The 19,759-nt window shown below is 58.6% G+C and overlaps 2 protein-coding genes across 2 annotated transcripts; one reads left to right on the top strand and one right to left on the bottom strand.

Annotated features, from left to right (window-relative positions):
• The first annotated feature begins 663 nt into the window (after nucleotides 1–663).
• On the top strand, nucleotides 664–5,999 carry ABHD12B (abhydrolase domain containing 12B). Its single transcript, XM_088166423.1, has 13 exons — nucleotides 664–859; nucleotides 2,366–2,493; nucleotides 2,894–2,996; nucleotides 3,084–3,203; nucleotides 3,485–3,515; nucleotides 3,672–3,717; nucleotides 3,808–3,937; nucleotides 4,119–4,159; nucleotides 4,354–4,433; nucleotides 4,626–4,708; nucleotides 5,192–5,270; nucleotides 5,389–5,513; nucleotides 5,864–5,999. The coding sequence occupies exons 1-13, from the start codon at nucleotides 744–746 to the stop codon at nucleotides 5,883–5,885; spliced, it is 1,104 nt and encodes a 367-aa protein (XP_088022549.1). The 5' UTR covers nucleotides 664–743; the 3' UTR covers nucleotides 5,886–5,999.
• On the bottom strand, nucleotides 5,825–19,464 carry PYGL (glycogen phosphorylase L). Its single transcript, XM_014885896.2, has 21 exons — nucleotides 19,290–19,464; nucleotides 17,809–18,061; nucleotides 16,267–16,368; nucleotides 14,913–14,991; nucleotides 14,575–14,678; nucleotides 13,887–14,018; nucleotides 13,118–13,229; nucleotides 12,949–13,031; nucleotides 11,899–12,042; nucleotides 11,682–11,774; nucleotides 11,331–11,477; nucleotides 10,621–10,784; nucleotides 10,411–10,525; nucleotides 9,652–9,753; nucleotides 9,421–9,568; nucleotides 9,274–9,332; nucleotides 8,498–8,639; nucleotides 8,186–8,393; nucleotides 7,975–8,109; nucleotides 6,793–6,859; nucleotides 5,825–6,674 (listed from the first exon to the last, which is right to left on the bottom strand). Exons 2-21 carry the CDS (start codon nucleotides 18,049–18,051, stop codon nucleotides 6,486–6,488), a joined length of 2,568 nt encoding a protein of 855 aa, XP_014741382.1. The 5' UTR covers nucleotides 18,052–18,061; nucleotides 19,290–19,464; the 3' UTR covers nucleotides 5,825–6,485.
• Nucleotides 19,465–19,759: the final 295 nt, after the last annotated feature.

Raw genomic sequence — 19,759 nt, 5'->3', positions numbered from 1 at the left:
TTACACAGGCAATTCCACTGAACCAGGGATATTCCTTTCCCAGTGGGAAGTTTCATCCTGAAAAGGCTGAGCTGACTCATCCTGACAGAGCTGCAGGTGGGAGGCTCAGCTGAGGGGGGAGGTTTCCACCCTTTGACTGAATCCTAGGGGCACCAGGCTTAGTGTTAAACCATTTAAAAAATTATTTTTTTAACCTGGAAGCTTTCCCTCTGTGCTCCTTGCCCGTGGCAAGGCTGTTTTCCCTATGTGTCACCTTATTGCTGGCCCTGGCCTCTTTTGGGGGACACAGCACGGCAGATTCTTTAGGGTCCCCTCTAAACCCACCCAGCCTTGGGTGACAGGGGGCTGCAGATCTGGGGTCCCTGGGGGACAGGGGGCTGCAGATTTTTTGGGGACAGAGGGTTACAGCTCCCCTGGGGGGACAGGGGACTGCCACCCTGGAGGCGTCCCTCTAGACACGGCCAGCCCTGGGGGACAAGGGGGTGCAGCCGTGCCAGAGACCCCGGGGACCCCCCAGCTCTGGGGGACAGGGGCTGCGGGTGGCCCTGTCCCTGTCCCTGTCTCCGTCCCTGTCCCCGATGCGCGGGTGGGCGTGTCAGGGGCGTGGCCCATGGGCGTGGCTTGGTGGCAAGCGACACACGGGCCATACCTGGGCGTGGCCTGGTGACATGGGCGTGTCCCCGTGACGTGGGCGTGTCCCCGTGACGTGGGCGTGGCCTGTCGGCGCTGTCGGGCGCGCAGCGATGCGGCGTCGCGGCGGGGACGACGACAGCGGCGACAGAAACGGCGACAGAAGCGGCGACAGAAGCGGCGACATTGGCCAGGGGAAGGGCAGGTCCGGCGTGGCTCGGCAGGGACGGTGAGTACTCGCCACCGTGGGGACACCGCCGTGTCCCCGACCCCGGCCGTGTCCCCTGTCGCGTCCCATGCGCTGTCCCCCGTGCCGTGGCCGTGCTGTCCTGCCGGGGTTGTCACCCCGTGCTCCCGTGTCCCCGCGCCGTGGCCTTGTCACCGTGCTGGGGCCGTGACCCCGTGTCTGTCCCCGCTGCCGTGGCCGTGTCACCCTGTCGCTGGCGCGAGCCCATCCTGTGGCCATGTCCCCGGATCATCTCGCCATAACGGTGACCCCATGGCAGTGGCCATGTCCCCATGTCACCCTGCCACTGCCGAGACCCCATGCAGTGACCATGTCCCCATGTCACCCTGCCACACGATCCTACCCTGTGGCCGTGTCCCACCCCACCGCGGTGCCGTGCTGTGGCTTGTCACCCTGCTGTCCCGTTTGGCCACCGTGCCAGCTGTCGGAGGTGCCTTGGGTGCGCCTGTCCCCCCCGGTGGGTGCTCACCTGTACCAGGTGTTGTGCAAGGCCAGGCTGAGCTGCACTTGAGCAGACCGAGAGCAGCACCTGACAATTCCCTGCAGCCTCTCCAGGGCATTCCTGGCCCGTTCCATCGCTGCTCAGACCCATGGCCTAGGGGACAACTGCGATTTGAGGAGCTGCCCGTGCCTCCAGCACAGCTCCTGCCATCCTCCACCATCCCAGGAAGGGTGTCTGTTCCCTGGGGACCGGTGCCACCATGCCCTGGCACCCTTGTGCAATGCTTCTTTAGGGTCTTGCAGCATTCCCAGGGCAGGGAATGGACCGGGTGCTTTCTGCAGGGGAGATGCTGATCCTGCTCATGTGCTGGCAGAGACTGAGCTGTCCTGACTCCCATCACAAACCTCTGCCCTAAATCCTCCATGCCCAGACTGATTTCCCCATCACCATTAGCCCACGAGGGAGGTTGATGCTGGGAAAGCTGCAGCTCTTGGCTTTCCTTTCCCACCTGGGGGCTGGGGCTGTGTCTTGGTGCTGCAGAGAGCAGCTGGATGTGGCCCCCAGCCCTTCGGAGCAGGGCACTGGGGGACATCACCCCAAAACCCCTTTCCCATCTTCCTCCTTGTCCCTGGAGCTTTGCAGAAGCTTTAATGCCAGGCTCGGGGCCACATCTGTGGCTGTGCCTCTCCAGCCGGGACTCGGGGTGTTGTCACAGAGTATCGGTTGCTCCTTATTGCAGGTTTGACTTGCAGCTCCCAGCCCTGGCACATTCCCTGCCCTTCCTGCCTCCCGGCACCCGTGGGAGGGCGTGGGAGACTGAATCAAGGCTTCTGTCACCTTGTGTCACCGCGGGGCTGCTCCCCAAAAGCCAAACACAACACCGGTGTGGGCACCCACTTCCCACTCCCAGAGGGATTGGGATCATCCTGTAGGAAAAAGCGCTGTATCCAGCCCTCATGGCTGGGGTTGGCAATGGGGAGGCTGCTGTGCTGCACCCCAAATCCCTTGGGATGGAGGGGATGTGCTATCCCGTGCCTCCCTTGCAGGGCCCAGCGCTCCTGGCTCCCGGGGCTGCGTGCCCTGCTCCTGGCCCCGCTCCTCACCTACGCCTCCGTGCCCTTCCTCGTCCGCCTCTTCCCCAGCCTGCTCACCAAATTTGTCTACCTGAACTTCCGTGAGTATCCCAACCAAGAAAACCCAGCTGGCTGCTGCAGGCCCCCCCAAAAAACACGGGTGGGACCATGCCGGGATGGCACCAGGACAGCTGTTATCCAACTCCTGCTGTGCCGTGGGCTGGCAGAGGAGGCACAAAGGGATCTTTGCCCGTGTTTTGCAAGCTCTAATAGCGTGGTGCTGCCGACCCTGTTTGCTGCCTGCAGTCACAACACGCCCGGGCAGGCTCAGCATCAGCGGGGCTGGAAATTCGGGTGGGAGGAGGTGGCAGAGGGCTGAGCTCGCCTGCCTCAGCATGGCCCTTGATAATTTAAAACAAATAACACGCTGATTTAGAAAGAATTGTATCAAATGCAACTGGGTAGGAGGATTCTCGATGACGGCTGTGATTTCTCCATCAGTGGCCTTTCCCTTCTTCGTGGATTTTCGGCGGCCGGAGCTGCTGGTGAACAACACCATCAGTCTGTACCTCACCACTGAGCCAGGAGTCACCGTTGGCATCTGGTGAGCAGGATGTCCTTCCTCAGCATTCCCTAGGGGACAGCAGTGTCCTGCTGGAGCCCCCCCAGGGTAACTCCAGTGTCCCCCCAGGCACACAGTGCCAGGCAGCAGAGGGGCCGAGGCGCAGGGCAAAGACCAGCGCTGGTACGAGGAGGCTCTTGGTGATGCTCACCCTGTGATCATCTACCTGCACGGCAATGGGGGCACCAGGTGAGTTCCTGAGCTGCTGCTGCAGGGCCACGACCAGGGCAGGATGGCTGCTCTGAGGTGAGAAGCAGGAAACTCGCAGCAAGGCTGGGGCTGCTGCCGTGGTCTCTGACCTCAGCAGTCAAGGAAAATCCCTATAAAATAAAGGGGAAAGTCAAAATGCACCCACCCCACAGCATCCAGCTCTTCCCTCCTGGGATAAGGTCACGCTGGTTCCTCACCTGGTGCTGGAGGGGAGGGTCCCTTGGGGTCTCCCTGAGTTCTAACCCTGTTTTCCCCATCAGGGCTGCAAGTCACCGTGTCCAGTTCTTGAAGGTAAGTGGTGGCCTCTGGGGACACTGGCACCTGCTGGGAGTGAGGCTCCTGCTGGCTCTGGGGACCCCAGAGAGAGCCTGTGCAGAGTGAATGGGCCATGCTGGGGGTCCTGGGGTGAATCCCCCACCAGGGCATAACTCAGTGCTGCTCTGACAGACCATGGGGGCTGCTGACTTCCACGTCCTGGCTCTCGACTACAGAGGTAAAGTTGTCCCCCTGCCTTTTGCTGGGTGATCCCCCTCTTGAGGCCTGTCCTCACCAGGGTTGTGACACTGAGCTGTGTCCCCTACAGGCTATGGGGACTCCACTGGACACCCCTCGGAGAGTGGCTTCACCACAGATGTCCTGGCACTCTATGACTGGGTGAAAGCACGGAGTGGCAACAGCAGCATCCTCTTCTGGGGACACTCCTTGGGGACAGGGTAGGTGCAGGGTGCAGGATGGGGGCACACCCTGTGCCCTGTGACACTGGTGCCACCTGGGAATGGACCAAGGGCTTGGTAGAGGCCCCTGCAAAGCCAAACACAGCCAAGAAGGGGAATCTGAGGGTGTTGAGCATTCCCTCTTTGCTGCTCCTCCTCATTGTCACCTCTCCTGTCACAGGGTTGCCACCAATGCAGCGAGGAAACTGCAGGAGGAGCGAGGTAAGGGCTCGGGTTGTCCCCATGCAGGGTCACCCTGAGGCTCTTCACTGCCCTGCCTGATTTTGGGTGATGAGGAGCCCTCTCTATCCTCCCTGCTGGGATGGGGCCTCACTGCTGCCTGGGAGGGGAGTGTGGCAGCAGCCTGGCAGGGGGGACAGCCCCTCAAAGCCATGCCCACCTCACGCTGCTCTCAGGGGTCCAGGTTGATGCCGTGGTCCTGGAGTCTCCCTACACCAACATCCGAGAGGCGGCTGCCAACATCCCCATCACCAAGGTGAGTCTGGGGGCTCTGTTTTTGGGGTCCCCCAGCAGTGACAGGAGAGGATTTGACCTCTGGAATCCCCACATGGTGACAGGCTCTGCCTCTGGGGTCCCCCAGCAGTGTCAGCCCCAGCTTCCTGGGACTCCCTCCCCTCACAGTTGAATCCAAACCGTGGCTTAGATTCCCAAACTCTCTCCTTGCCAGGTCTACAGGCAGTTCCCAGGTTTTGAGTCCCTCATCCTGGACTCCATGGCTCGGGCAGGAATGTTCTTCAGCAGCGATGAGAAGTGAGTTCCTGCTGGGAAGGGGCACAGCAGAGCTCAGGGGCTGTGGGAATGATGCCAGAACCACCTGGCTCAGGAGAGGTGTGAGTGAGTGACCCCATTGAAATTCCTGCACTCCTGTGTTTACCCAGCTTACTCATACTGCAAAAGTGACTTTATTTACATAATGTCAGGCATCAGTTTGATAATTGGGCAAAGTCCACAAGCCACTATCCCATTTTTGGTGCTCCTGTTCCTTGTAGCACACAGAGCCTGCCCAAATTCCGTTTGATTTATGGGTGCTTTTGAAACCTGCTGACCCTGTAATTAAAGTGAGTAGGGTGCTGCCATGCTGGAGCAAGCAGCACAGGCATCACCCAGGTGGGCATGAGGATGGTTCTGAGGGGGGGTCAGGGTGCTGTGGCAATTTTAACAGGGATTGGGGAGGCTCCTGGAGGGGGTCTGTTGGCTCTGGGGAGTCCTCAGGGCTGTGCTTGCTGCCTGCAGTGTGAAGGTGCTGGGCTGCCCCCTCCTCATCCTGCACGCAGAAGATGATGGAGTCCTGCCTCCAGAGCTGGGACGCAAGGTGGGCACCTGCCACCCAGCCTTTGAGGGCTGAAGTGGCCAGAGAGGGGATGGCCACACAGCAGGAGGGGTTTGGGGTCCCTTGCTCGTGCAGTAACTGCGCTCCCACCCTGTGGCAGCTCTACGAGACAGCACACAAAGCCTACAGGGACAAATCCAAGGTGAAGTTCATTACCTTTCCTGAAAAGCTGGGCTTGGGCCACGACTACATCTCCTTCAACCCAGAGCTGCCTGCCCTGGTGAAGTAAGTGCTGCTCCACAGCAATGGGGGGCATAGGATGAGCCTTGGCCTCCCTTCCACTGGTGCCTCCTCTCCTGCTGCAAGCTCAGAGCTGCCTGCCCCCTGCTCCTTCCCCTCCCCACGGTGTTTGCTGGCATCACTTTCTAAACTTCAGTCGCTCCCCACTTCCCTGAGCCTGTCCTCAGCTTGGGTGGCTTGGGGAGGTGGCTCTGGGGACACCAGCTCCTCTTTGCCCCGGGTGCAGAGATGCTCCAAGCCCAGCTCAGCCCCGCATGCAGGGATCACAAATCAGGCTCTGACGCAGCACAGGAGAGTCAGTGACACAGTGTAAGATTTATTACATCTTGTTGCAGAGACTTCTTAAACCAGAAGTGATGCCAGTTGCTGCCTGCAGTGATCCCACACTCCCTCAAATCCACTCCAGGACCCCCCCATGGCACTGAACTTACTCCTGTAAGTAATAAAAACTACTGAGAAACTTTTTAGTCACCCTCTGCCTCCAGGATGCTACAGAGATGGAGACACTGATGTGGTCAGGGCCACCAGAGCCACGACTGGCAGCATCCCACGGGACACTGGTGGGGCTACATGGACCTGGCACCCCCCCTATCCTGCTTCAGCAGCACCCATGAGGGCCCAGACAGCTGTGTCCAGCTGCATCCAGCTGTGCTGCCCACCCCACCCCTGGCCAGCCCTCTTCCTGCGTGAGCATTGGCAGAAGCAAGCCCAGCCCTAATTTTAGGCTCCAGCAAACAGCCCGCTGGGGACTCCAATGGCACTTTTTTTTATTTTTAGCACCTAATGCAAGCAGCGGGGCGACGTGGTTTCGCTTTCCACACGGACACTTAGGTTATAAAAACCCCTCCCCCTCTGCCCACCCCTAGGGAAAGCCAGCAGCAGCAGCAGCAGCAGCAGCAACACAGAGACTCAGACAGCAGAGAATTGTACAGCACACACATCCCCTGGCTCCGGCCCCTACGCTGCAGTGCCATTGGGGGTCTTGTCCTGCCCTGCATCCCGGGGCTCGTTGGGAGGGGGGATTTTTAGGTCTGAAGGCTCCACGTGCCAGATGTCCCGGGCGTACTCCTTGATGGTGCGGTCGCTGGAAAACTTCCCGGCCGCCGCGATGTTCCTGATCACCATCTTGGTCCAAGCCTTGGAGTTCTGCAAGGAGAAGGGTTGGCATTGGCTCCAAGGCAGCGCAGGACCCCAGCTCTGAGCACATCCCTTCCTCCAGGGATGGGATTTTGTGTCCCTGCCCTGTCCCCGGGCTGGCACTCACCAGGTACAGCTCGCTGACCTTCTCCTGGCACTTGACGTAATCCTCGTAGTCCGCAAAGACTTTAAACCTGCGGCAGCGAAGAAAGGAGGAGTCAAGAGCAGGAGAAATAGGAGTGCAGGCTGCCTGGTACACCTTAAATCCAGGGGTTAAACTAAAGGTTCCTTTACTCTGTTTTGGTACAAAGGAGAAATCCCCACCAGATATTCACACAGAAGTTTACTGGCAAAAATAGAGCAAATTAAGGAACTTACTAAGGAGTAAATACAACACTGAATTCAATGTAAAACTACTTATCATAGCATTACTTAGCATTAATTTAGTATTAAGCATTTACTTAGAATTTATTTAGCATTTGCTTAGCCCGTTTAACAGGGAAACCTTTAACCTTTAAAACCTTAAGATGTTATGTTACCCGTAAAGCTCCATGAAGGGATTAAGAGAAGAAGAGAGAGAGAAAGATGGAAAAGGTACAGAAAAAACACACAGCTCCCAACTCCTGGGCTCCAGCGTGAGTGAGGCAGAAACTCCGAGGAAAACGCCAAGGCAGAACAGCAGCCATAATGCCCTCAGCCCCTTTTATATCCGCAGCCCTTCATGGCCCCGCCCCTGGGCGAGACTTCTGCTCGCTCGGCCAATCGAAGGCTCGTTATACAGGCCCCCGTGTGATTGATTGGCAGATCGGCCAATCAGAGCTCGGTTAGCTATGATTGACAGCTCTGCCCAGCTAAGGGGTCTGGGCACTGCCTCAGCCAGGCCCGACCCCAACCCCACACACACAGAGGCGTGCCCCAAAACGAACCCCAAAAACGGCTCGAGACACCGATCTAATCCTGTCCCTGACAGTGTCCTCCAACACAAAGCCTTCAGTCAAATTTCCCCTGCCCAAACTTTGTTGGTAAAGAACCCTGGATGCCCTGGGAGGGCACGTAGGGAAAGTGTTTCTCAGATGCCAATGCCCATGGCTGACCAGTGCTCTGGCCAGGAAAGCCCTTGAGATGCCTCAGATCATCAGGAAGGGCTGCAGAAGGCAGCCTGAATTAATGCCTGAAGGCATTAATGTGACAATGGCCATCCATGGACAGTCCATGCCTGAGGAGCCACATCCATGTGCAACGTGGTCCCAGCCCCTCTCCCCACAGGAGAGACCCAGCCCAGGGGATGGATGGAGCCCTGGTACCTCACCTGTCATGGTGGAAGAGCATGTTGACCACGTCGTTGAAGAGGTTGGGCTCTTTTGGGGAGAAGAAGCCGCTTTTAATCTGGTCAACAGCCTGTTTCAGCTCGGGGAGCCGGTCGTAGTAGAGCTGGGCGTTGTACCTGGAGGGAAGGAGGCTGTGAAATGGCGCTGCCCCAGGTACCTGAGGCGGCACCCTGTGGCATTCCCAGCCCTCACCCTTTCTTGTCCAGCTCCGTGACATCCTCCACCCTCATGCCGAAGATGAACAGGTTTTCCTCTCCAGCCTCCTCGGCCATCTCCACGTTGGCTCCATCCATGGTGCCAATGGTCAGAGCCCCGTTCAGCATGAACTTCATGTTGCCCGTCCCCGAGGCCTCGGTGCCCGCTGTGGAGATCTGCTCCGACAGGTCGGTCGCAGGGATCACTGCCAACAAAACACACGGACACGAGGGGCTCGTGGTGACCAGCTTTGGGTTTGTTTCCTGCTGAAGGACCCTGGGATTGAGGGACACCCTCTCCCCAAGGTACCTTTCTCTGCCAGGGACACCCTGTAGTTTTCCAGGAAGATGACCTTCAGCTTGCTGCCCACCACGGGGTCGTTGTTTACCACCTGAGCCACGGCGTTAATGAGCTTGATGATCATTTTAGCCATGTGGTATCCTGGGGCAGCCTGGGAGGAAAGCCACAGGTGAGCCAGGAAGGCTGGTTCAGGGAACAACCTGTTCATCTCTGCTCCCATCACCATCACCTAATCCAACACGTTACACCACAACATTTTTGGGGGCTTCCATGACCACAGAGAGCAGATGGTTGTCCAAACCCCACCCAAACTTGCTTGGGTTGAAGCACTCCAGTGCTTCTTGGACAGCTCCATGGACATAAAACCATGGAATCATGGAATTGTTTAAGTCAGAAAAGCCCTCTAAGATCATCAAATCCAACTGTTCCCCCTACACTGCCAAGATCACCACTGACCCACGTCCCCAAGTGCCACACCCACACAGCTTCTAAGTTCCTCCAGGGATGAGGACTCCACCACTGCCCTGAGCAGCTGTTCCAATGCCTGACCACCCTTTTGATGAAGAAATTTTTCTTAATATCCCATCTAAACCCCCCCTGGCACAGCTTGAGGCCGTTTCCTCTGTCATGTCTCATTCTCTGGGAGAAGAGACCGACCCCTGCCAGCTGCACCCTCCTGTCAGGGAGTTGTAGAGATGTGGCCCCATGAGACATCTGCACCCACATCCCCCAGGACACTTCCAAGGACTTCCTCTAAAATCTCTAAAACTCCTGACCCAACTTACCTTGCCTCCAATGATCACCGTCCTCGGCACAAAGAGCTTTGAAGGATCCCTCCTGATTCCTGGAGAAAACAGCAGTGTTACTGTGGGACAGGGGGGCACAGGGTGCAGCCCTGGGGCAGCCTGTCCCCTCGGGGTGTGGTGGCTTACGGTTGTACATGGTGATGATGTGCAGGCAGTTCATCAGCTGCCGCTTGTACTCGTGGATCCTCTTCACGTGCACGTCGAACATGGAGGAAGGGTTGATCTTCACCTTGTACTCCTTCTCCAGGTACAGGGCAAACTTCACCTTGTTCTCCTGGGCCAGGGCAGGGATCACGTCAGCCCCCCAGGCAACATCAGCCCCAGCTCTCTGCTCCCCCTGCCCTCATCCCCCCTCACCTGCTTCACTTTGGCCACCTCCCGGATGAAGAGGTCGTCGTCCACAAACTGGTGCAGCTTGGTCAGCTGGCTCAGGTCCCGCACGTAGTCCTCCCCGATTTTCTGCAATAGGAGCAAGGGCACTGCTGATGGTGGGATGGTTTGGGATGGAAGAGATCTTGAATATCATCCAGGGACATCTTCCACTATCCCAGGTTGTTCCAAGCCTCGTCCAACCTGGCCTTGGACACTTCCAGGGATCCAGGGGCAGCCACAGCTTCTCTGGGCACCCTGTGCCAGAGCCTCACCACCGTCACAGGGAAGGATTTCTTCCCAATATCCCATCTAACCCTGTCCTCTGTCAGTTTACATCCATTCCTCCTTCTCCTGTCCCTCCATCCCTTGTCCCCAGTCCCTCTCCAGCTCTCCTGGAGCCCCTTTAGGCACTGGAGGGGGCTCTGAGCTCTCTCTGGAGCCTTCTCCAGGCTGGACAGTCCCAGCTTGACTCCAGAGAAGAAGGACTCCAGCCCTTGGAGCATCTCCATGGTCTCCTCTGGACTCTCTCCAGCAGCTCCACATCCTTCTGATGTTGGAGACTCCCAGGGCTGAAGGCAGCTCTGCAGGTGAGGTCTCACCTAAGCAGAGCAGAGGGGAAGATTCCCCTCCCTTGACCCTCAGCTCCTCAACCACCCAGAAGATGTAAATGGTTGAGGTTCTCCTGGCCCCCCGGGCTCAGCAGGGAGGGTCAGTGGCCATGGCAGGCTCCCCCCACGCCGGTACCTCTGCGATGAGCTCGGCCAGCCCCGGGTTGCAGAGCAGGAGCCAGCGCCGTGGGGTGATCCCGTTGGTCTTGTTCTGGAACTTCTCCGGCTCCAGCTCCGCAAAATCCTCGAATCTGTGAGGTTGAGGATGGCACAGCTCCAGCCTTGCCCAGCTGGCACCACCACCCCTTCCTTCCCAGCCCACCACCACCTCCCTGGCCTCACTCACACTTGAGTCTTGACGATCTCGGAGTGGATCTTGGCCACGCCGTTGACGGCGTGCGAGCCCACGATGCAGAGATGGGCCATGTTGATCCTCTTGGTGTCCCCCTCCTCGATCAGGGACATCCTCCGCAGCCGGTCCACGTCGTTGGGGAACAGGGATGCAATGTGCTGCCCGTGGAGCCAAAGAGCTGCTCAGAGGTGGTGGCACTGAGGGAAGTCCCCCCTCATGGCTTGTGATTCATGTCCCCAGTGCATTTGACACCAGCCAAGGTGGTGGCTTTTACTCTGTTGTGGTGGTGCAAACTCCCTCCAATGGGTGCCCTTTCCCTCTGGATAGAAGGAACCCCCCAGGCTGCCACACAGAGGGGTTTGGGGACACACACTTGGCCAGTGAGGCCATTTTGGCAAAAGCCTCGTGCTGCCAGATCAGGAGGTTAAATCTCCTCTGCACTCCCAACATCATCTTTCCCAGGATGAATTCAGCATTTAGGAAGCAAAGAAATGCCAGCTCTCAAGTCCTTGAAGCAACAGGTGAAGCCTCTCAACAGTCACTAACTGCAGGATGGCAATGTGCTGGTGAGAAAGGGCTTCCCTCCACATCAACTCCCCAAAATGGCAGCTGCAATCCCCCAGCCACACACCCAACATCATCAGTTTGTGCATCCCCTTGTCCTGACAGTACATCCCTGTCCCCTCTCCGGAGCAGGCACTCACATCCAGGTGTCTCTGGTTGATCTCATAGATGATCTGCAGGTGCCTGGGGAGCAGCTTCTCCACCAGGTCCACGGGCCAGCGCTCCAGGGCCTCGGGGAGCACCGTGTGGTTGGTGTAGGCAAAGGTTCTTCTGGTGATGTCCCAGGCCTGGCAGGGCAGAGCCAGTGCTCAGTCACACCTCAAGTGCCAGAACTCACCCTTGGTCCTCCCACCATCCCCAGCAGCACCTCCCAGTCCACACCAGTTAAACCCAGCCTGACTGCTCCGCATCATTCCCAGCAGCCACCAAATTGGGTGCTGCACCATGGGCAAGTGGTTGCAAGTGGAGGAGACCAGGTGGGGTGTCCCTACCTTATCCCAGGGCAGCTTCTCGATGTCCACGAAAATCCTCATCAGTTCAGGGATGGCCATGGCGGGGTGTGTGTCGTTCAGCTGGATGGCAACCTGGGAGAGCAGGGTGGCACGTGGGGACACAGTGGGGACACGGGGAGCCCCACAAACATCTGCATCATCTGGGAGGTGTTGAAACAAGCTGCAAGGCAGAGGTCAGAGCAGCCCTGGCTCGTACCTGGTCCGGGAAGGAATCGAACACGGTCCGGACGCTGTCCGTGCTCCCGAATTTGGATGCTTTGAAGCGACGGATGATGTCCTGGAGGGTGGCAGCCACGACAAAGTACTCCTGCTTCAGCCTCAGCTCCTTTCCTTCAAAGAACTGTGGGCAGAGGAGCAGGGAACTGCAGGATTCCCACAGGATTCACTGAACTTCCTGGGGGAAGGTTTTCCCAGGGTGTGAACCCTCTGCGCTTCCCCCAGCATCAGCTGCAGTCCCAAGCTTTTCTTGCTTCCCAGATTCCAGCACAAGGGTTTGGGATGTGCTGGTACAAACAGCTTAAATCCCAGCTGAGCGTTGTCAAAACCTGCTCTCTGTGGTTTGAATTTTTGGCTGCAAGGAAAGGTACCAGGACAATGGAAGGGAAGCTATGGGAGCTATTTCCAAGACAAAGATTTAACCACCGTTCATGCAGCACAAAACATTAACCTGCTGGTCTGCAAAGGAAAAGCTGCAGGAGACAACCCCATCACTGGAGCTGCAGTGCCCCCAGCTCTCCTCACCAGCTAGGATGGCTGGAGGAGGATTAAATGGGAAGAATACCATCAGGACCTGCCCTAAACAGGCTGCAGAGCAAGGAGAGCTTAATTTTTTTCTTTTTCCACAGCTTGGTTTGTGGTTAGGGAAGGGTTGTGCATCCCATCACACCTCTGTGCCAGCTTGGCAAGAACTCCCAAAGCAAGAGGGCTGGAGTTCAAAGAGCAATTTGAGGCACAACCTCTGATCCCAGGGTTGCAAAGGGCTACCAGGGTAACACCACCAGCGTTCAGAAGTTTGTCTTCATGTTTTATTCTGAGACTCAAGGAATGTGTCTGCAGCAGGGCCTGCTCATCCCCCCTTGCTCCAGGCAAAGCTCGGGGCAACAGACAGCAACCCTCATCCAAGCACTGCAGGCAGCTTGAAACACAACTAAAAACATCCTGGAGCGAGGGGCTGCTTCTCTTCCCCCTCCATCTGGGCCCTTTATCCACCCCTAAAACGGGGACTCCCTAAAATACCACGACTCACGTTGTCATTGGGGTAGAGCACTCGGGAGATGTTCTCTGCCAGGTTCCTGTCCAGCACGGCCTGGATGTAATCCCCAACATTGACTGAGGAGGAACAAGGACAAGGACAGAAGGATGAGGTGGGTGTGGGACCCCCTCAGCTCTCCCCAGCCCGCCCAGCTCTCACTTACAGTCGCGCAGGTTGAAGTCGTTGGGAGCGCGGGCTGACCACAGGCGCATGGTGTTGACGGTGTTGTTCATGTACCCGGGCACGGGGGTGTCGTAGGGCAGTGCCAGCACCACCTGTGACATCCCCAGGGCAGCTGGAATTGAGCTGGGATCCCCCCCATGCTCCCCCTGGTGCCCTCCCATCCCACAGAGCCTCCTGCTCAGGGCTGAGCTCAGCGTGGTGTCCCTGCACACGGGTGGGGATGTCCTGGGTACTCCTACATGGGGACACCCCTGTGGATCTTGCCTGCTGGCTGGTGCTTGCCACAAGTGCTCAGAGCATGAAGAGGGGCTTGTAAATGTCAGGTGCAGCTTAATTTAGGTTTAATTTAGAGCTGCACATAGCAAACAGACCTGCTGGAGCTGCTTTTGGTATTTAGTAGAAGCCCAGAATGGTTTGAGTTGGGAGGGACCTTAAAGTCCATCTTGTTCCAACCCTTTGCCATGGGCAGAGACACTTCCCACTAGATCAGATTCCTCCAAGCTCCATCCAGCCTTCCAGGGACACTTCCAGGGATGGAGAGCTTGGCTGCAGATGTGGAGCAGCCAAATCTGTCCTCACCCCGTGTCCATCTCCTCCCCAATTTACTCCACCACTGCCTTCTCCATCCCAGCCCAAGCTTCCCGGCAGAGATTCTGCAGGACTCATCCCTGGGGTGCAGCCAGCCAGGGAGAGCCCCCCCAAATGATGGGACAAACCATGCAAGGGACATTCCTGTCCCCAGCCCTTACCTGGGTGTCGATCCACTTGGCACCCGAGGCAGAGTGCTCCACGCGGCCGTAGAAGTGCACGGGCAGCATGTACTCAGGACGGGCCTTCTCCCAGGGATTGCCATGCCTGAGCCAGTCATCAGCTTCTTCCACCTGTCACAGGGACCCAGAGCAGTGACAGGGACACCCAGCCCTGGGGCTCTCCCCACCTGCAGGATGGCTGGGGCAGGATGGCTGGGAAAGGCTTTGCTCATGGCAAAGGGGAGGATGCTCTGAGTCTGTCCTAAATCTGGATTTTGGCACAGTAGGGTGAGCCTGGAGGCACCACCCTGAACTCTGGGGTGTCTGTGCCTTCCATGGGGATGGGGATAAACCCAAGGTTTCTCTTAGTGCACCAACCTCATCCACCCGTGCTCCAGGAGGAGCAGGGACACAACTGCTCCATCCTCACCTGCTCCAGGCAGCCATGGAGCAGCTCTTGAACAAGGCATGCTGAGGATGGGGACAAAGGATGGATGCTGTGAGCTTGCATTGGTTTAAGAAGTTAAATTTTTTCATGAAAATATCTGCTAAATTTTAAGTATCACAGCAGCAGCAGCCTCTGAGCTGAGGGGAAGTGTCTGTACACCCCAGTCTGAGGGGGAGGAGGTGAATGTGGGGTTCCAGCTGGACAGGGGGGACAGCAAAGGCCACACATGTCCATCCATACCTGCCACCCATCCCGGATTTTCTGGTTGAAGATGCCGTACTCGTAGCGGATGCCGTAGCCGTAGGCTGCCAGCCCCAGCGTGGCCATGGAGTCCAGGAAGCAGGCTGCCCAGGAGAGAGGACAGCAGTGAGCTGAGCCCTCCTTGGAGCCCTGAGAGATGGATCCTTCTCCCTGGGACAGCCACAAGCCCCACAGGGACAGGAGCCAAGGCCAGCAGCCACCCAGCACCTTGCTCCGTGCTGGGAAGGGTGGGGCAATAATCCCCCAGGATTAGGTACTCCCCATAGTGGATGTAAAGCCCTCGGGGGTGTGCCCACCACCTGGGGAGGCTCACTCACCTGCCAGCCTGCCCAGACCCCCATTGCCCAGCCCAGCATCCTCCTCGATCTCCTCCAGCTCTTCCATGTCCAGCCCGAGCTACAGATGAGAAAAAGAAGGGCTGGAGACTCTCAGGGTGCCCAGCCCCACAGAGGGGAGGCATTGTTGGCACACACTCCCTTGCAGGTGGGCTCCAGGAGAGCTGGAAAGGCACCCAATTCCACAAGACCCATCTCTGCAGGTGGGACACTGTGATTTGAACCCAAAGCAGCTGCTCTGCCCCTCAGCTGTGTCTCTGTGCCATGGCAGGGGCCACCTCCCATATTTAAAGTCACTCTACCAGGCTTTACAAAGGACATTCACATCCTTGACTTCACCATGGGCAAGATTTGGGGGTGGTGGGCACCAAACTGTAACCAGGGTGCTGCCCTTGGGGTTCCAAACACTTCCAAGGGCTCTGAGAGCTTATTCCCAGGCTCCCTCTCTCTGTGGCTGCAATCCTGCAGGGGCAGACACCAGGTTCCTGTTCCCCCAGCACTCCCTATCCCTTGAGACAGCCACCCAGCTGGAATATTCCTGCACTCCCAGCACCCCTATTCCCTGAGGGAAGGCACCTGGGTGCCATCTTCCTGCTCCTGCAGCATCCCAGTCTCTTGGGGACAGGATCCAAGTGTTGTGTTCCTGCTCCCTCAGCACCTCCATCGTCTGCAACAGGCAGCCAGGTGCAGGCAAGGTGAAAAGCATCTACACCCATTTTCCAGGGAAATTTAAATTTTCCAGCCCAGGATGCTGTAGGAGGAAGTGGCTTTGCTTATGCAAAACTCCTCAGGGAGCTCAGGTGGAGACCTTTGGACCATTGCCCTGCCCTGATGTCCCCTGGTCAAGCAAGTGGGGATAAAAAAATTAACCCCCCTAAAAATAAGTTCCTCTCCTTTGCAGTGTTTGCACAAAAGCTGTTCCTGCTCTTGTGCAACCACCCTGGCCATATCTGATGACACTGAACACAAGAGGTGACAGGGTGGGGACAAAAGGAGCACCCAAAACCCTTTGATAACCCCAGTGCCACCTGGTGCCAGCACCCAGCTGGGCTTAATTCAAAGTTTTATTCCTCCCTGCCACTGATCATGGATATGAACAGCCTCATCCACAGAACCACCAGTTTCCTTCCAGGGATCCTGCTGCATTCCCCAGAACACAGCCTGGGCAGCTCCAGGTTTTTCAAGGGCAGGCTCTGGAGCAGCCTTTATTCCCTAAATCATCCCCTGTGGCTCAGGGAGCAGTTTAGAGCCAATGTAGCAAAACATCGACATTCCCAGGAGCTGGAACACATGGATCCCTCCCAGTCCTGATCCTCACCCCTCGTGGGATGCTCACCTGGTACACAGCCTCGTCACAGGCATTCTGCAGCCCCAGGTTAATCATGGTGTTCTGCAGCGTCCTGCCCATGTAGAATTCCAGGGAGAGGTAATAAATCCTCTGGAAGAGAAAACCACCCCGTGGTTACCTTTCCCAGGGCTGGAGGACGCTCCCCTGGACTCCAGAATTTGCTATTGGGTGATATCTCAAAAACTAACAGGGAAAAAACCCAGCTCTCAACAGGGCAGGGTGGTTTGCACCAGGACTTGCAGGGTTGTGGCTCCTGGGTGTCCCTGCAGCCCCTGCTCTCCTGCTCTTTCCCAAACCGGGAAGAGGCTGTTTTATTTGGACAAGCCCCGTAGCCCTGTCGCAGGTTGGGGACAGCTCCAGGATGGTCACCCCACGCACGCCGGTGGCAGCACCAAATTAACTTTAAAGAGGAGCCGTTCCCTCTAAAGTCACTCCGGGCTGCAAAGCCACCGGAAAACCGAGCGAGCTGCCGGGGCCAGGCGCTGGCTGTGGGGACATGGAGCTTCCTCTGCTGTCCCCTTGCAGCAGGGGACACCCTCCCGCTGACACCGCGACCGGTCCGGCCTTGTGTAAGCCGAGCCCCGGCGTCAGCACCGGCAGGTTTTAAGGAAGGATTTAGGCTGGGGGAAGTCGCTGACTCGACAGCTTTCCCCAGGACCTGAGCGGGGTCGGGCGGGGAATGGAGGTGGGATAGAATCCTGGAGTCCTAAAATGGTTTGGGTTGGGAAGAGACCACAAAGATTGTCTCGTTCCAACGCTCCTGTCACAGGCAGGATGTGCTGGGCAGGATCGGCTGGGATTTACTGGTTTGACTCCAGGCAGGCAGCGCCCAGCTCGCCTGGGCTGGACGGGGGAGTCCCAACTCCAAACCCTGCAAGAGGCTCCTTTTTCTCACCCCTACACAACACGGGGGAGTGCTGAGCTATCGCGGCTGGCACGGTCCCAGCGAGGTGTTGGCAGGGAGGAAATTGATGCCGACAGGGACATCCAGGTGTCAGGAGGGGGATTAGGGCTTAATCCCCCCGCGGCAGAGCCCGGAGCAAGCCAGCGGGACGAGCAGCAACTCCTGCACAAACCGGATCTCTCACGCTTGGCATCACTTGTGTTCAACAAGACTTGTTTGCGGTTGGCTTCGGGTGCCTTTAAGCCTTTCCAATAATTCCCCCGGGAAGGCTTTGGAGTTGGTTTTGGTAGACAGCACCCACGCCGGCGCCGCGGGACAACAAACGGCGTTCCCATGCCCTGCACCCCGCTGCCGGCCAAGCCGCGCTCTGTTTGTTTTGCAGAGCAAAGGACAGTGGCCTCGCTTGGTAAAGTCCAGTCCCTCCTCTCGGAAAAGTTACCCGAACAGCCCTAAATCCATGAAAAACCGAGCCCCGCCAATCCCCCTATTCCAGCGCGGAGGGAGCGCTCACATCCACGGGGTTCCCATGGTTCCCACCCCAGCCACAACCCAGGACCCACCCTGGGGGGCTCCGAGCACCCCGCCCTGCACGGAGGGGCTCCCCCCTTTAATCCCACCGCTCCCACCTTGGGATCCTTCTCGTAGTAGTACTGCTGGGTGCGGATCCAGCGCCCCACCAGGTGATCCCGCACGGTGTGGGCCAAGGCGAAGTAGTAATCGCGTGGGGTGGCCACATTGCGGTCCTTGACCAGGGTGAAGTGCAGGTGCCGGTTGAAGCCGCGCTTGAGCTCGGCCACGCTCTCTGCGCCCACGATGCCGCGGATGCTGATCTGCTTCCTCCGCTCCTGGTCCGACAGCGGCCGCGACATCGCGGCGGAGCTGCGGGGACACGGCCAAGTGGGACACGGACACACGGGCTGGGCTCCGGAGCCGCGTTCCGCCTCCGCCCCGCGCTGGCACCGCCCCGGGAGGGGACGGGGATGGGGACGGGCCCCGCAAAGGGCCGCCCACGCGTGGGGCGGGAGCGGCGGGCACTACCGGGTGGGGGACAAAGGGGGGACCCCGAGGATGGACAGAGTGGGGACAAAGGGGGAGCCCGAGGATGGACAGAGTGGGGACAAAGGGGGAGCCCGAGGATGGACAGAGTGGGGACAAAAGGGGAGCCCGAGGATGGATGGAGTGGGTGCAAAGGGGGACCCCGAGGATGGATGGAGTGGGTGCAAAGGGGGAATCCCGGGGATGGACGGAGGGGGGGGGATCCTGGGGATGGACAGTGGGGGTGCAAAAGGGGGACTCTGAGGATGGACAGAAGGAAGTGCAAAGGGGAGACCCCGGGGATGGACAAAGGGGAGTGCAAAGCTGGAATCCCGGGGATGGACAGAGGGGGGTGCAAAGAGGGGAATCCTGGGGGTGCACGGAGGGAGGTGCAAAGAGGGAACCCCGGGGATAGATGGAGGGAAATACAAAGGGGGAATCCCGGGGATAGATGAAGTGCAAAGGGGGGCACTCCAGGAACGTGTCCGGGGGACCGCCCCTTGGCTGGGGCTCTCAGAGGGGAGTGCAAAGGGGGGACCCCGACGGTCACAGAGGAACGTGCGAAGGGAGGGGGATCCCGGGTATGGACAGAAGGGTGCGCAAAAGACAGGAAGAATCCGCAGGGACACAGAGGGGTCTGCAAAGCGGGGGGATCCTGGGTGGTCTCAGAGGGATGCGCAATATGGGGACGGTGGGGGGCACGGAGGGATGCGCAAAGGGGGTGTCCCGGGCAGGTGTAGAGGAGGGGGCGAGGGGCTGGGGCAGAGCCGAGGAGTCCGGGCGCGGTCACCGCCACCCGGCGCTGACCCCCGCAGCGACCGCCCCCGGCAGGGACCGCCCCACGCCCGGCCCCACCCGCGGGACAGCCTCTCCTGGAGCACGTACGAGGACGGTGCTTCTCTCTGGGCCCGCAGGGAAAACCGTGAAAGTGTCGTGATGTGTTTGCCCCCCGCCCCGTGTCACGATGCATCCTCGTGTCACCGTCAATCCCTGTGTCACGGTCCTCTCCCAGTGTTCCGACTGCCCCCCGCAGCATTTCCCGGCCTCCTCCCTTTTCCCCCCGTCTCCTCACTGTTCTCTTCCTGCCCGCGATCCCTCTGGAAATGGCGTGGGATCTCTTTCCCTGGGCTCCGGGCTGCTCCCGCACCGTGGCTGCCCGCAGTGCCCTGCCCTGCCCGCAGGACCTTGCCCTGCCTCCGCTTCCTCCCAAGGGCAAAAATATCCGATATGAGCTTCCAACGCAACACTTTCTCCTCCCCCGCCTCCTCCTTCTCCTCCTCCTCCTCCTCCTCCTCCTCCTCCTCCTCCTGCAGCCACGGCCCTGCAGACTTTCCAGGCTGTGTGTTTTCCCTGTCCCGGGCTCATCCCCTGCAGAGTGGACAGCAAAGCAGGGAAATGGGATTCTGCCCCTCTGTCCCGCTCAGGTGAGACCTTACCTGCAGTCCTGCATCGAGCCCAACATCAGAAGGATGTGGAGCTGCTGGAGCGAGTCCTGAGGAGGCCACAGAGATGCTCCAAGGGCTGGAGCCCCTCTGCTCTGCA

Source organism: Sturnus vulgaris, chromosome 6 (genome assembly GCF_052056855.1).
Source record: "Sturnus vulgaris isolate bStuVul1 chromosome 6, bStuVul1.hap1, whole genome shotgun sequence".
In the NCBI taxonomy this organism is placed as follows: domain Eukaryota; kingdom Metazoa; phylum Chordata; class Aves; order Passeriformes; family Sturnidae; genus Sturnus; species Sturnus vulgaris.
The sequence above is the reverse complement of the archived record's forward strand: the minus strand, read 5'-3'. Positions and strand labels throughout refer to the sequence as shown.